Here is a 16,608-nt window from a genome sequence, read left to right as displayed (position 1 = left end):
AAGAAGGCGACAGAGAGACCCACGTCTCCTCTCTCAGGCCTCTCCTCTCCCACCTGCCTCCCTTGGCGCTGCCATGAAGCAGGATCTAAAAGCTGCAGACAAGACAACAAAAGCCACAGGCAAAATCAAGCTCCCCTTTTTCTCCAGCAGCGCTAGGACAGGCCTAGATCCTGTGCCCAGGAGCCTTACGGTGAATATGCAGGCCGCCAGGGGGGCACACAGGCCACCAGCTGGGGCAAGGGCTCTGGGGCCTTCCATTCCCTGCAGGAGCTGGTATGTTCTGCCACAGTCTGCTGTCTGCTTCCTATGTGACTGTGGTCCCCCTCTGATTCTAGTTTGTTTATGGGCCCTCTTGGATGATACCTAGTCCACCAGCCAGGAGTCCTTTCCCACAAGTAGTGTTATCCAGTAACAGTCCAGATAATGTGGCCTGTCTGCAGAGAGGCAGGCAAGAGGAGCACTGTGATGACATGAGTTCAAATCATGAAAACGTTGGTAACCTTTTATCCATGAATGTCAATTTCATTAAAATCTGAGGAAGTTAAAATATAATTATAGATGAAACAAACAACAAAAACCCACCAAACAAAACAACCTCACACTACTGGGATGTGAAACTGAGACATATGGGTATGAGTGTTTTGCCTGCATGTTAAGTGCACCACATGCATACAATGCTCATGGGGGCCAGAAGAGGGTGTCAGGTCCCCCTGGAACACCCACCAAACAAAACAACCTCACACTACTGGGATGTGAAACTGAGACATATCTCTTTTAAAAAAATTTATTTTTATTTTATGGGTATGAGTGTTTTGCCTGCATGTTAAGTGCACCACATGCATGCAATGCTCATGGGGGCCAGAAGAGGGTGTCAGGTCCCCCTGGAATTGGAGTTACAGATGGTTGTTAGTTATTATGTGGGTGCTGGGAACTCAGTCCCAGTCCTCTCCAAAACCCTGAGCCATCTCTCCAACCCTGTGACATAGCTTAATCGTGGTATGTGTTAAGGGCTTTACGTCAATCCTTGTTGAAAACTGGAAACTCCCCCCGACTTCCCCAAGCTCCAGACCTTGATACTTGGTATGTGTGCAATGTGACCTTCTGTTACCAAGGTCTTGGTGAGATATACTCTTTTCTAAGCCAGGAGGCCACAGACTTGCCACCTGTAAGTTACCCAGCAGCACCAGTAATGAGAGGGATGGGGGCTGGTATGGCACCTTGGTGACAAGCCCGTGTGGAGATGAAGAAACACCCACACTCACCAGCAGTTGAGTGAAACCACAAACAAGGGCAGAGCATTTCGCACAATCCTGACTTTCTTGCCATGACTTCAGTGGACAGTCCCAGTACTGGTTGTAGATGGCTCCCAGCTGATGCTGAACAGAGAGGAGGTAGATGTGCCCTATGCCGAGTCAAGTCATACTACTTCCTATTGATGGCCTGGTCCCAGGGGTAGCTGGGAGATCGCACAGTTGACCTAAGCAATCCACTGATTTATACACCTTTCCCCCATATATCCTGGGAATAGCTGACACCCAGACTTTCCTAATGTTCAACATGTGCACACACGAATGGCATGCTGTAGTTTGGTGGCATTTGGAGGACCAGTTATCCCTGGGGAACCCCATATTATTCCATCATTCAGCCCAAGAAGCCCCTAGAGACACTGTAAGAGCTGTGGAGTTAATGTATTGATGTATGAGGTCTTTACACCAGAGGGGACAGCTTGCTCATGCCACCCCCCCCCCCAGCTTTCCTGCTTTATGCTCAGTGCCTTACTGGATGTCATGAACCTGCAGACTCAGTGAACTCCTGGGGCACAAGCCCATGGGACACTGGTACACATGAGAAGACATAAACGGAAACTTCTGCCAACAGACGTTTCCAGTAAAGGCCACACTCAGGTGAGCTATGTTGCTTGCTGCATATGAACCTATGTGTTGGGAGTGACATCCCCCCAAACCTTCCCACTCCAAGGCCTGCATCAGTTCTTTCCTCCTCCTCCAATCTTCCGCAGATACTTCCTTCCTTTGAACCTCTGGTTCAGATTCTCGTGGCCTCTTCAGCCATCTCAGTGCTGCTATTAGCCATGAGCCAGATCAGGGGTGCTTCTCTTGGCCTCATGATTCTGGGGTACCTGCCCTACATCTAGGCTTCAACACTGTCTGGACTGCTTGTAATGGAATCCTCCTTTCAACTCTGATTTCCCACTGCCCATTTTGCCTCCTCCCCACAGTTTTCCACCTGTCCTGGGGCAGCTGCTGGCATGCTCCGGTTGAACGGTACTGAGGGACAAGCCCAGGCCAACACCAGGACACACCATGGTCCAGGTTCTCCCCAGGTGGACGTCTGGATACTCGGCTTTTCATACTGATTCTGCATCACCCCAACCAATAATCAGGGAAGCTGTGTGTGGCTGGATTGGAAAGCCTGAGGTGTGAGGGGAAGAGAGGTATGAAACAGGAAGGGAAGCTCCGATCTGGGGTTTTCCATATGAACCCCAGAGTGCCTTGCTCTTCCTGGATGTGTCTGATACACACACAGGCTTCTCCTGATCCTTGCTGGATTGCATCTTAACCCACCTACAGAAACCCTCCACCAGAGGGCTACAGCAGTGGACGATCAGCCAGCTGCTGAGTGGTGTCCTCAAACACAGCCCAGAATATCCCATTGGTTTAGACAGCCTGGTACTTCTGAGACCCAGTCTTTCAGGCCTCTGGTGTTGGTTCTGATTATGCTTTTCGTGTGTGTGTGTGTATTTGTGTGTGTGTATACATGCATGTCAGTGATGTGAGTATGGAGGCCAGAGGTTGACTTTGGGTGTCTTTCTCAAGTGCTCTCTACTTTATTTTTTGAAACAGGGTCTTCACTGAACCTGGAGCTCATCAATTGACTAGATTAGCTGACCAGAATGCCCCAGGAGGCGTCTTGTCTCTCTCCCTCTCCCCCAGTGCTGGGGGAGAGGCATGCCCTGCCACACCTGGCTTTGCATGGGTGCTATGGATCTGAACTCAGGTCCTCATGCTTGCACGGCAAACACTTTACCAACTGAGCCATCTCCCCGGGCCCCTGCCTATGCTTTTAAAAGTCTGCTCTAGTTACACTTTGCCTCCATGGAAAAAAAGCAGAGATTAATGTGGTTGGTACCTACTGAGGGCTATGCCGATAGTCTGAGGGGTTTTCAACCCAGCAAAGCCTGTCTGAGCTGTGGGGCTGCCTGACAAGGCATTTCTAGTTTTCTCTAATAGGCCAGCCACCCTGGTTAAGTTATGAGAGATGTCAGGACCTTTTAACTTTTGAATAATAATAGCAAAAGCATTAATAATTAATTATGCTATAGCATAGTAGGGGTCTATATACAATGACCAGGCACTGCATATTTTAAAAGGCTAGAACAGGGGCTGGGGAGGTGGTTTGGCAGTTAAGAACACTGGTTGTTCTTGCAGAAGACCCAGGTTCAAATCCCAACACCCACATGGCAGCTAACAACTGTCTGTAACTCCAGTTCCAGGGGATCCAACAGCCTCTTCTGTCCTCTGTGGGCACTGCACTTACCTACACGCAGGCAATACACGCATATACATAAAATAAAAATAACTTTTAAAAAGGCTAGAACAAAGCATTTTGAATGTTTTCTCATACCTAATGGATGCCTTACTGACTTCAACATTAGTGTCCACATACATAGGAACATCACGATTTGCACAAATATGTATTTTTTTCCTCCTCCTCCTCTTCTTCTTTTGATCTTTTTGAGACAGGGTCTCCCTGTAGCCACAGCTGGTCTACATTCAATATGGAGACCAGGCTGGCCTCTGCCTCTGCCTCCTGAGTGCTGGGATTAAAGGTGTGCACCACCATGCTCAGCATAAATATGTAGTTTTCAAGTATTGACAAATTATTTTTTTAAATGAACAAGACAGTTATTGGTCATTACCTTGATTACCTGACAGATGGATGCCACCTCACCCTCTACCAGACTGGCCAGCTGGTCAGACACCAGCAGCTTTCCTGTCAGCTTCCCGGAAGTAGAAGCTGGTCATTTTGACCCAGGACTAACGGAACTGTGGGGAATTTGTGTAGGACTGAACTTCTGTGAAGAATACTGGTGACAGATTCACTAAAAACCGAACATCAAATGCACCTGATGCCTCACATTAGTCTTTCCAGTGAGCTGCCCAGAGCCATCTCTCAACAGCCCTGAGCTATGGGCGGGCCAGCAGCCTGGAGACAGCCTTCATCTAAGCGCAGGAAGGCTCAGTCAGTGGCTTTCCTGAGGGCATTCACCACTGCAACACAAATCCACATCTTGACTCCTATGGACAGTGTGTCCAATTCAATGAGAATTCTGAAGGAAGAGATTCGAGGACCACCAGGTAAGGCGACTGCTGTTTGGAACAGAAGTAGAAGATGATTTTGCTGACTCAGCACCACGGAAGCCAGCTGGCTGGCTGCATTCCTGGCAGGTCCTTCAGTGAGCCAGCAAGCCAGCACAGGCCCTGCCCAGCCTAGCCCTGGGGCTTCCCCATTCCCCAGGGTTCCTTCTGCTTCTCCTGCAGCAGGATTATGCGCAGGCCAGATGCTCACCAGAGTCAGTTTTAGACCCCACTACTGAGGTAGTTTAAGCTGCTGTCTCCAGGGTCCCCAGGAGAGGCTGTTCCTGGAGGGATTTGGAAACAATTCTCCACAACAATCAGAGCTAAAAGACATATAGTTAACAAGCATCACATCTCTCACATCTCAAAATGCATGAAGAATCTGAGGAATTTCCTGTGCATCTGCATATAGTCAAGGAGCTGTTTTGAGTATATTTTGAGAAAATAAAAATATACAGATCTGAGCCCACTGGGATAATGAGAAAATGGAACATAGCTTTCAAGGTCTAATTTTCCAAGACATCTTATTACGGGGCATGGTGGCACATTCCTGTAATCCCAGCACTGGAAAGGTGAAGGCAGGAGTTCAAGTCATCCTTGGCTATGTAGAAAGTTCGAAGTCAGCCTGAGATCCATGAGACTCTGTCTAGAAACACTTATTTAAAAAAATCTACTCATTGTAAAGTTCCATTAGAATGAACGTGTATGAAGAAATAAAGTCGACAATAAAGCTACTTCTGGAGATGGAAAAAAGCAAAAGCCACCCAAGCCACTTCCTCCAAATAGCTGCACGTTTTTTGGAAGTATCCCGTAGCTTGAAAAGACCAGGGCAACTGGTCCCATGAAGATAAAGGATGGGAGACTTTGCTATTTGCCAGTGAGGCATCCGAGTTGGCCTCCATTTCCTCAAAGGGAAAGAGATTAACAACGTGGCAAGGCTCAGTCCTTACTTTAAGTCAAACAATGCAAATTTGCCACTAATTAAGAACAAGTTCTCTCCATGAGATTACCATGTGGCATGCATGGAACCTCCCAGACTCACATGTAGAGGGAAAAGAATCTGGAAGTCCCTGAAAACTGTTCTACAGATACTTCAAGACTCTGGTCCTGCCTACTGTCACCCGGCTCATCTAGAACCAAGACTTAATTCAGAACCAGAATTCTGGTCTTTGTTCAGCTCATGCTCTGTACTTGAAACTTTTTAAAAAGTTGTGTTTTGCCAGTGTGTAAGTACACCCGTGTGTGTGTATGTATGCAATGTCCATGGAGCTCAGAAGTGGGCGTCAGATCTCCTGGAACTGAAGTTTGGGATAGTTGTTAGGTGGCATGTGGGTGCTGAGAGCTGAATCTGGGTCCTCTGTAAGAGCAGCCACTGCTCTTAAAGGCTGAGTCATGTCTCCAGTACTGCCCCCTCCCTAAGCTTTAAGCATTAAAAATGTATGCTCAGGGCTAGGATAGCTCAGTGGTAGAAAGCTTGTCTAATGTCCATGAGGCCCCAAGCTCCACCCCCAGCTCTCAACAAGAGTTATGCTAAAAAATCCCCCAAATCCCCATCATCTTCAACTCCTAAAAGATTATGTTCAAAACGATATAAACTTGCCATATTTTAGTACTGTTTTTCGGTTTCACCCCCCGCCCCCATACACATAAGTTTCATTAAAGGCTCTGTATCCATCATTTTAACTTATACAGCACACTGTCATTCCTTTAAGGTCAACTCAAGGCAGTAATACAAAATGGCTAAAGATTATCTATGTGCTTATGTAAATATAGCCTATAGATCAGCCTATGATATTTAGGGGAAACATTTTAATTGTTGACATGGAGCACCAGCCCTCCTCAGTGCATCCAAGCTGAACAAGACCTGGAGTCCCAGCCTTGCATGCACAGCGCAGGGGCTCAGGAAGCAGGAGATACAGAGGCTGGGCGGATTCTGCATTCACTGGCCACCACCTTCCTGTGCAGAGTATGGTTACTACCACTGCAGGGGCAGACGCTATCTCAAGCACAGCCCTACCCATCACAGTGCCCAGGGCTTTCTATACAGGGCCCGGCTCTCCCACCTGTGCTGTCTACTGAGGTGCAGACCTTTCCCCCATTAGGCTGACAAAATCACCTGCTTGGTATTTCACATCCAGGTTATTAGGTGTCTGCCTGACTGTGCTCAACACCTGCAGAGAGAAGCTGTCCTTGTGACATGGCAGGGCTGTCAACAGGGTGAGGGGATGGTCAGGGAGAGGGCCCATCAAAGCAATTTTGAAAAAGATCGTTTTCTCCTCCTGTGAAGATTCAGAAAACCATGACTTGGTTTAAAGCCCTAGCCACAAAGTGCCTCATTTGCTCTGGTGACTACTTCTAACAGAGTTGAGTTCCTTCTTGGTCACTTAATCTATTTGAGACCCATCCTGGTTGCTCCCCTACCAGGACTGAGCTGGAAGGACTCATCTCCTAAATGTGGCATAACTAATCTCCCTTGGAATGTCATGGCTAAATTCATACATATTTTGGCTGCTCCAAAGTCATCTTGCACATGGTTTGCCATCTGTAACACATACATGTGTTCAGTCACACACACAGAGTCGATGGAGGAACATCAGCTACAGACGTTCATTGGTCTTTACACTCTTAACGTCTCCTCTGCCTGTGACCTAGGGGCTCCAGCAGCTGTGACCCATGACCCTGTTCTGTGTAGTATGGCAGTTCATGGGAAGGATGGCTTCAGACTTCCATAAGCTGAAGACAGTAACGGCACCAAGGACAGTGTCCCAGAGAGGCATCCCTTACCAGGCAGAGCCTGGCTGGATGCACAGCTACAATCTCAGAGGCAGCGTGCTTTTCTATGGGATAGAAATGTGGAATAAAGACTGCAAAGAACAGGTCAGTCTCCTGGGATTACAGAGAACAAAAAGCTCTTGACTGTCTTGCTGCTTTAACACAAACTCAGAACCAACCCCTCTGCCACTCTCCAGCTGGTCATTCATCCTGTGTGGAAAGCATTTGTGAACACTTGGACAGGTGTCCTGGTTACACTCAGGGACAGGACATGGCTAGGTGCTTAGGTAATCTAGTTCTTTCATGCAGGGAAACTCCGAGACAGGAGACAGTAGATGCCTATGCAGGGCTCACACTTGCTGAGTGCCAGGGACTTTTGTCAGGTTTATATACACCCTCTGTCCATGTGCTGCAAGGGAGGAAGCACAGGCACCCAAGGCCAGAGGGCAGGAAACCTGGGTTAGAAGGGGATCTGGACTTAGAACCATCATTTGCCCAGGTGGCCTAGTGGCTGGAAGAGACAGAGTTACTCCCCAGACAGGGATAAGCAGATGGCTCTCCCAGCCCCCTGCCATCTGACCTTGAAGCCCCAAACACTGCTCCTTGCCCTGCTCACACTGACACCCAGGTTCTGTGCATCTGCTTATGCTATGAGAGTTCCTTTAAGGCTGCTCCTGTAGAATCACAGAATTACCTGCCAGTCTAAGGTTGAATTACTCATAAATAACTCTACTTCTAAAGGGACACAAATAAGACCCAGAAAATTGGTTAGCTTTCTCTTCAGTAAATAGATGATTGTTTCAGAGATGCCACCTGCCATTTCCCAGTCTGTTTTCTAAGACACTTTGAAGTCTGGATCTAAACATAATCACTGCTAGTTTGTGGAGTACTCATTCAAGGCAGTGGACAGGTGTCGTGCTGACCTCTGGGCTTTTGTGGAAACCTCCCCCACAGGCCTGGGCCTACAGCTGGTGTCAAGAGGTGTCCGAGGAGGCAGGTAACATGGAGGAACAGAAGGGCAGAACACTGTAATTCTGATTTATTGCATTCTGTAGTACCACGGGTAGGGAGGGCCCAAGAACAAGTTCTAAAGCTTTATTACCTGAGATTTGCATTCTGGAAAAGCAATGAGACTGAATCACTAACCTACACCTCATAAGAGATTTGGATTTGGCCCTCATGGAAGAACATGTACCGACCTGAAAAGGGCTATGTGAGATTAGAGAGAAACCAGCTAAGCACCAAGTCCCAGTGAGAGAGCTGTGATTCAGAGAGCTAGTCACACATGTCAGTGTGACACCTCCCTTTGGGGTAGCAGACACTTGTCTCAGAAGACAGGCCACCTGGGCAGCCTTTTCTCAGGGAGCCGCTGAACTTGAGCCTTGCAGGAAGGCCCTTTGGGGCCCCACTGCTCCATGTGCTGCTCACTTCTCATCATCCCGCTCATAGTTAATAGTTTGTAAGGCCTGAGCTATGAGCATTGCCATCTCTCGGGTGCCAGCAGCAACCACTCTGCAAGACATGAGGTCAAGTGGTCCACCTGTGTGGACAGAGAGGAGAAAGCAAACATCCAGGTTATAGGAGGTTGCAGAACAGTCTGGCAGAACAGTCCGGCACAGCAACTTCTCATATACATGTACACCGAGGAAAACAGCCCCCAGGACTGAGGTGGAGTAACAGGGTTTGTACCCAGCAGGTGGCTAAGAAATGAACCTGGCAGAGGGAGGCATGATGCCTCTTTGCTACCCGCTCTGCCCCAGGGGGAACGTGGCCAAGGCTACACAGACCCGAGCTCTGAAGCTGCCCTGTCTCAGCAACATGCTGGTTAAATGCAGGGGTCTGTGAAATGCAAAACAAGATAAGACAAGATGGGGAGCAGTTCATCCTGTACTTGATCAGGCAGAAGACTGCTGTGGCCTAGAGGGATGAAGGTTCTTCTCTGACTCAGTAGGTCTGGGAGAGGCCAATCTGCCTTTTCATGTGCTCCAAGCATCTTTCTTGGGTGTATGATGTAGGAGCCATCACTCGCTGGGAACCAATGAGCAGACTTGAGCCTTGAGGTGATAAAAGTGAATGAGGGATGCATTTAAAACATCTATTATTTATTTCTATGTGTGTGCCTGAATGTATGTATGTGTATCACATGTGTGCAGGGACCTGTGGAGGTCAGAAGAGGGTACTGTATTCCCTGGAATTGGAGTTACAGGATGTCATGAGCCACCATGTGGGTACTGGGAAACAAACCCTGGTCCTCTGCAAGAGCAAGTGAGTGTTTTTAATAACTGAGTCATCTCTCCAGCTCCACATAGGATGCCTTTTAATGAGACTGGTTTGTACAGTTCTGCTGCTGAAGGCAACATGGCATCACTTTTATGTTTTTCTAGGAGACTAAAGACTTTCAAAAGAGAAACAGGACAAAGGTAGAAACCAGACATAGAAGAAGATCCAGTTTCTATACCCAAAAGTTAAAAGTGAGCCATGGCATTTCTGCTAACAACCTCAGAACTAAAACTGAGGGAGAAAAATGGAAGATTCATCAGGAATCTGGGGAGGGGTCTGCTAGGCATTATATGGCTATGTAGATGCTCATGGGGCTCAGTTATGCTCCAAGAGATAAGGGGGATCAGTGACTGGGACTCGGTGGCACTGAGACTGAAGGAACAGGACACTCGTGCTGGGTACTGGTGCTAATCCAGTTCTGGGCTACAGGTCTTAGGGAATTCTCTAGCCTCAAAGTTTAGGGGCCCACAATATCTGTTCTGCTATCCCACTGGACTCTCCTGGAAGCCACAGGAGACCATCAATGATACGTGGATGTGAAGCGGTGGTGTTGAGGGGCCAAGCTACTCTGATCTGTGTGTGAAGCAGGGCATGATAAAGTCCTCTATGACTGGTCACTGCAACACGCACCTGGCGTGGTGGCACCTGCAGAACTCTGAGAAAGTGGGGAATCCAGTGTTGTGGGTCCCCAGGAAGTGCTCCCCTCTGTCACTGCTCTAGTTCTGCTGCTGGGTACAGTGGGGGGGAGGGTGGCCAAAGGCCACAAAGCTCACCTGAGGTGTCTATCACAATGCCACCTGCTTCTCTAATGATGACTGTGGCAGCTGCCAGGTCCCAGCAGTGAAGACCAAACTGGTAGTAGGCGTCGGCAGCTCCTGAGGCCAGGTGGCAAAGGGCCAAAGTTGAGCTTCCAATCACTCGGACCCTGGGGGAGAGAGGAGGACAAACATGGGTGAAGTGAACTGGGCACTTGATGTGGCATGCCTGCTGCTCGTCCCCTCGCCCCTTGTTCAGCACTCTCAGAACTTTAAAAGGAGCCATAGGATCTAAGCTCAGGATACAGAGTGCAGGCCTGAAGTCAGTGGCCTGATTCAGTACAGGCCTGACTGCTCTACAATGATGCTAGTGTGTGGCACTAAGACTGCCACTGACTGGGAATTCGCCCAGTACAGCCACAGGCCTGAAGTTCTGACTGCACTTAACAGTATAACATTGCATATAGATAGGGCCTTCAGTTGGCTGGTGGGTACCACACAGATGGTGTGTGTTTGTGTGTAAAAGGTCATTTTGACTTAAACATGTAGGAGCAAGTTTGTCTAGCAGATTTTTCTAACCTGGGGCCCATGGGCAACATTTGTCCTAGGATAGGCATGGATGTAGTCTAACGTGTCTGTAGATGGTAACACTGGACACGACTGAGAAACTCTAAAGACTTACAAGACTCACTGGTTGAGGGAACCCGAGGTCAGTTACTTGGACTTTCAAACACAGGCTAGAAGAACACAGGGCCCATTTGTGACACCTTGCAACTGGAGTGTTCCATTAAGGGTGGCACATGGCATACTTCTCTGAGTCTGGTGGCCCAGGTCTCCTGTCCTACCTCACAGGTGCTTCCTCTTCACATCCCTTAGGAGTGTTTAGCAAGAGCACACTTGGTTTTCAACCCACTGGCTACAGGTTGCTACCAGGACTGAAGACCTGTACCCATGAGCCTTGGCGTGCAGCAGCCGCTCCATGTTGCTCAGGAATAGCTTCAGAGTAGCAGGGTCACGCTTGGGCCCGATTTCTGTCAGAACCAAGGCCTTTGAGAGATCTGCAAGAAAAAATTTCCCATCAACACAAAGATCAAGTCCTGGTTGTGAGAGAATTGCCTGGGTTCCCTCAGGAGTGGCTGATTCTCTGAAGACATTCTGACAGCTATGTTGAGCAGGTAACCTGCTGTTAAGTCCAAGCTGTCATTGCCTGGAGCTATTGTGTTTTGGACTGAATGCTGAGGAGCAGGCTCTCTACTCCTCCCAGTGACACTCCATCTTACAGAGGGACACAAAGACTCAGGAGAATCTAGTACATTATGACAATCACCATCATCAAAGAACCCACACTGAGAATACTGTATTTAAAGATGAAAAAATAGCTAATCAAATAAATCTTTCTAGAAGTATTCAACACAGATCTTTCCCTATCTGCTGGGATCACAGGGATGGACATCTTCCCATGGAGTAAATTATTTAGAATACTGTTGGTATGAGCGGGACACAGGGAACTTATAGCCCTCTCCACACAGGGGTCATATGGAGCACACATGGAGTATGTGACAGGGTGACAGTGTCAGAGTCGAAGCCTGGCTTGTGAGTCAGGAACAAGATTGGGACTTGCTATGGGGGACTCGGGAGTGGTTTGTCCTTGCATTGTCACACCCCCCACATGCGCCAGACAGGTCCTGTTCCAGCAGGCCACACCATAAGCAGGATGGGGCCACAGCAGGCATGCTCAGGTAAAAATCCCAGCTACTCCATGATTCTGGAAACCAGCCTGCATTATATTGTTCTCCTGGGAAATCTTCTGCAGTCACTATCTACTTCCCCTTTCTATACAGGCGGCTCTTGTTTTACACTTCAAAAGTTCCCTCAAATACTTGGCTCCACACCAAAGCAACCTGCCTTAGGGAGGTTCCAGTTAACTCAGGCCAGACACACCCAGCACTAAAGCTGAGTTAACACTGGTCTTCCAGGAGTCTGGGCGTGCTGGGTACCACAGACTTTGCATGGCAGCTGCACCACCCACATGAAGGACTACTGCTCAGGTGCTCCCTCAAATCAAGTGCTTGTGGACAGGAGCCAGGTGGCCTTTCCATGGTTTACTCTTCAAAACCCCAGCCTTCCTTGGCTGCAAAGTGAGGTGGTATTTTTCCAGGGGGGACAGAAAGCTTTTGAAGAAGATATTCAAAAGGCCAGGAACAGTGGTAGGCACTCAATATTAACAGTCCCTGAAGAACGTTTTCTCTCAGATCTCAGCATTCAAGCACACGCTGGGGCCGGGGTGTGGCTTGGTGATATGCATTTGTCCAGCATGCCGGAGGCTCTGGGTTCCAGACCCAGTATGGCAAAAATAAAACACTTTGTTTTGCTTTGGTTTGTTAAATTAGTAGTGTTTCCAACTGATGGGAAGAAGTTTTGATTTAAAGAGAATTTTACTGGCTTGTATAAGGATCTGATACAAGTGACAGACATGGGTGGCAAGTAAGCCTATGAAAAGGTGCTTCATAGAACTTCTTCAGGGAAATGCGAATTAACATAATAATGAGACACCACACGTCTATTAGGAGGACTGAAATCCAAAGCACTTTCAACAGCAAATGCTGGGGAGGCTGTGAAGCCACAGGAACTTAAAAAAAAATTATGTGTGTATATGCAGATGACATGTATGGATGGGCACGTGTGCTGTAGTGTGTGTGTGCAGGTCAGAGGATAACTTTATGGAGCTGGTTCTCTCCCTCCACCTTTATGTGGGTTCCTGGGATCAGAACTCCAGTCACCAGGCTTGTACGGCAGGTGCCTTTACCTGTTGAGTCACCCTGTCAGCCCAAAGACCTTTCATTGCTGGTGGGAATGCAGAGTGGCAGAGCCAGAGTGGAGACAGCATGTTAGTTTCTTGACAGAGCCAACACCCTCCTAACTGTATGACCAAGAAATCATGCCCCTGGACATTTATCCCAAGGAATAGAAAACTTAAGTTTTTAAATAAATCTTATATGTGAATGTTTTATACAGCACTAACTTGGAGCAACTAAGATGTTCTTCAGCAGGTAAATGGATAAACTGACACAATAAAACCACAAAGTATTATTCTGAAAAGAAATGAACTATCATCATGAAAACACAAGGAGGAAACAAATGCAGCTCATTAAGCAAAAGAAGCCAAACTTGAGAGGCTGAGGCAGGAGGATCATGAACTCAGGGCCAGCCTGGGCTACAGAGTGAGACTGTCTTGAAAACAAAAGCCCAAAAGAAGCCAATCTGGGCTGGTGAGATAGCTCAGTGGGTAAAGGTGCCTGCCATCAAGACTGACAACCTAAGTTTGATCCCCGGGAGCCACAGGGAGGAAGGAGAGAACCAACTCCTTCAAGCCATCCCCAGACCCCCACACGGCACACATGCAGCGTGTACATACACACACACACACTAAAATGCAGTAACAATATTTACTGATGAGTTCATGTCATCATACAGTTGTCTAAACCCATAAAATGCACACCACCATGCATGAAGTCTATCATAAACAATGGGCTTTGAGTGACAGCGAATGTAGGTTCCGACTGTCACATGTTAGTCACTGAGTTGGGCACCTGCATGGAAGCTCTGCACTGCTGTAAATTCAAAGTGCGCTTCTCTTCCATATCAGCTCATGTTTTTTGGAGAAAGCTAAGCATGGCAAGAGGGATTCCTACCTGCCATTTTAACCTTTCAGCATATGCTCCGTGACTCTGGGTTAAGCATGACTCTAAATCTGTTTACCATCTGTGATGGCTAATCCTGAGTGTCAACTAGACTGAATCTGGGATTTACTGAATGAGAGATCTTCTTGATCAGATTATCTGAAGCTGGAAGACACACCCTAAATGTGGGTGTTACCTTCTGATGGCAGCCTGTATTAAAGGCCATGGCAGAGTAGAACACCTGGCTTCTTGCTGCTTGCCTTCTCTCTCACTGGTGAGTTGTCTTGCTGCTATAGACTGTAGACCAGTCGATCTTTTGGAATTCATCAGACCTTCAGTGACAGATTGGGACTACTGAGACATCCAGCCTCGTGGATTGAGCGACTATGGATTCTCTGCCTCTCCCGTGTGTTGCAGCCATCATTGGACTACTCGAACTCTATCCTGTGAGCTAATCTGATAAAGCCCTATACATATATATTCATTCTACCGGTTCTGTTTCTTTGGAGAACCCTGACTAATACAGCATCATTCCTTCTAGACCTACAACCTTCAGCTGAGCATGTTCTAAAATGTGCCCACTCACAAAGTGCTTTCCCGTGTGGACATTCATATCGAGCCCCTGAAGGAATTTCTGCCTTTTGTTCTGAGGCATTACTTGGAATTACTCCTGCACTGTTTGTCTGCCACAAGCATTAACTACTCTTATTTCTCATTTGCGTTCCTTCTTGGCCATGCTTGCATTGCGCATTGCAGTCACCTGAGATGTGAGAACACGCAGTACTCCGCTGGGGGACACTGAAAAGTGGCTACGTGGTGAGGTGGAGACCATGAGGAAACTCTGTTCAATGTTGTCCAAAACTACCCTAAAAATAAAGTCTGTTAAAAAAGAAAGTCCTTGGGGCTGGAGAGATGGCTCAGCAGTTAAGAGCACTGACTGCTCTTGCAGAGGACCCAGGTTCGACTCCCAGTACCCACATGGCGGCTATGAACAGTCCTTAACTCCAGTTACAGGGGAATCCAAAGCCTCTTCTGACCCCCGCAGTACTGCACGACATGGGTGCATTCACATACATGCAGGCAATACTCATACACATGAAATAAAAATAATAAGCAAAACATTTTTAAAAAAGGAAAGAACAGGAGGAGAAACTGGTGGGCTGAGAAGGGAGGAGGAAGTGGGAAAGTGTACATGGCGCTTCAGCTAGGAAACTGCTCCAAAGCAGGCAACGGAGAAAAATGAATTCAGAGAAACCCTACCTGACCCACCCTGATCTTGTTTATCTAACTTAAGTCTTACATGTAATGTACCGTTAGATATTTCTGTTTTGTTTGAGACAAGGTCTTTCTGTGTAGCTGGTCTAGAACTCATTATGTAGACCAGGCTGGCCTCAAACTCACAGAGAGCAATTTGAAAGGAAAAAGTTATTTCAGCTCAGTTTCAGGCTCTGATCAGTATTTGGGGCCTCTGGCGAGGCAGTGGTAAGCGTGTGGCTGACAAGGGTCCTCAGCTTATGGCAGCCAGGAAGCGGAGAGTACCAGGGCCAGGACAAGACACGCTCTTCAAGGATGCTCTTATGACCTACCTCCTTCCACTTCCTATTCTCAGACCACCCAACAATTCCATTACCAGTCATCAATGGGCCAATCCATTGATGAAGTCAGGGCCCTTCTGGCCAAAAGCCACACTGGTTAACAAGCAATCCATTTCATATTCAACCCAGGTCATTATCTGCACCTATCCCAATGTACAGATATATTCTTAGTCAATTCAATATTCTTATTCAATTATTCTTAGAAAACTTGGTAGGTTGTTTAGGGGTGTGGTCCTGGTAGGTCAACCATGCTCCAGTGGATGACCCCATACCCATGTGTATATGGGCAGCAAACAGGATTCAGTGTGTTATTGGGGGTGGAGAGCGAGAGAGAACATGAAGTTGTATGAAAATTTCAAATTAACGAACAAATTTTTTTAAAGATTTTCCATGAAAGGTAAGATCAAACCTTCCCTCTACTGCAGAGTGAAACCTGTGTATTAGGCAGGGTGTTAATTATAATTCTTGTCACTGTGACTAAACTACCTGACAAAGTAGGAAAGATCTGTTCTGCTTGTGCTTTCGGAGGATCCAGTTCATCACAGTTGGGAGGACATGGTGGTGGACCAGCAAACAGAGAAAGGGGGATGCTGGTGCTTACAGGGATTTCTCATCCTTACCCTTTATTCCATTCAGGCCACCAGCCCATGGGATGGTGCCACCAACATTCAGGGTGGGTCTTTCCCACCCACAACTTATTCCTCTGAAAATTGGAACCTTCCTTATAGACACACCCAGAATTATACTTTAATCTCCCAGGTGATTCTAAATCCAGTTGTACTGACAATGAAAATTAGCTATGAGTCAGTCCCCAACCTAACTCCTCAGCCCTGGACAGCCACTAGCTTGTGTTCTGAGTACTCATGCTTTTAGGTTAGACAAATTTAAAGATTATTTTCATATGAGTATATCTTAGTGGTCTATAAAAAGCCTGGAAGAATCAGGATGCTTGTAAAATACACTGGTATAAGTGTGGTCATGGGGCTCCACATTCTGGGTGTTTTTTTTTTAAATTTTTATAAAAACTTTATTGAGAATTTCATACATGTATATAAGGTGTTTTGATCAAATACATGCCCACTCCTTCCCCTCCAACATTCCCTCCTCTGAAGAGGTAACCCTAAAATCTTTTAAGGATTAGATACAAGCT

The 16,608-nt window shown here is 47.3% G+C and overlaps 1 protein-coding gene across 4 annotated transcripts in view; it reads right to left on the bottom strand.

Moving 5' to 3' along the window:
* Positions 1 to 8,156: 8,156 nt before the first annotated feature.
* Positions 8,157 to 16,608, bottom strand: part of Impa2 (inositol monophosphatase 2) — a 48,677-nt gene continuing 40,225 nt past the window's right edge. For 3 of the 4 annotated variants that reach the window (XM_029564328.1, XM_008834695.3, XM_029564330.1), the window contains 3 exons: positions 11,133 to 11,241; positions 10,202 to 10,353; positions 8,157 to 8,688 (listed from right to left, as the gene is read on the bottom strand). In XM_029564328.1, coding sequence (XP_029420188.1) covers positions 8,573 to 8,688; positions 10,202 to 10,353; positions 11,133 to 11,241 — 377 coding nt within the window. In that variant the 3' untranslated portion in view covers positions 8,157 to 8,572. Of the gene's footprint in view, positions 9,203 to 10,201; positions 10,354 to 11,132; positions 11,242 to 16,608 lie in introns of all 4 variants that reach the window. The other variant, XM_029564329.1, reaches the window with a different exon arrangement.

The sequence above is a fragment of the Nannospalax galili genome, unplaced genomic scaffold (genome assembly GCF_000622305.1).
Source record: "Nannospalax galili isolate Female #2095 unplaced genomic scaffold, S.galili_v1.0 scaffold155, whole genome shotgun sequence".
NCBI classification, from domain to species: Eukaryota; Metazoa; Chordata; class Mammalia; order Rodentia; family Spalacidae; genus Nannospalax; species Nannospalax galili.
This window is presented reverse-complemented; position numbering and strand designations above follow the sequence as displayed.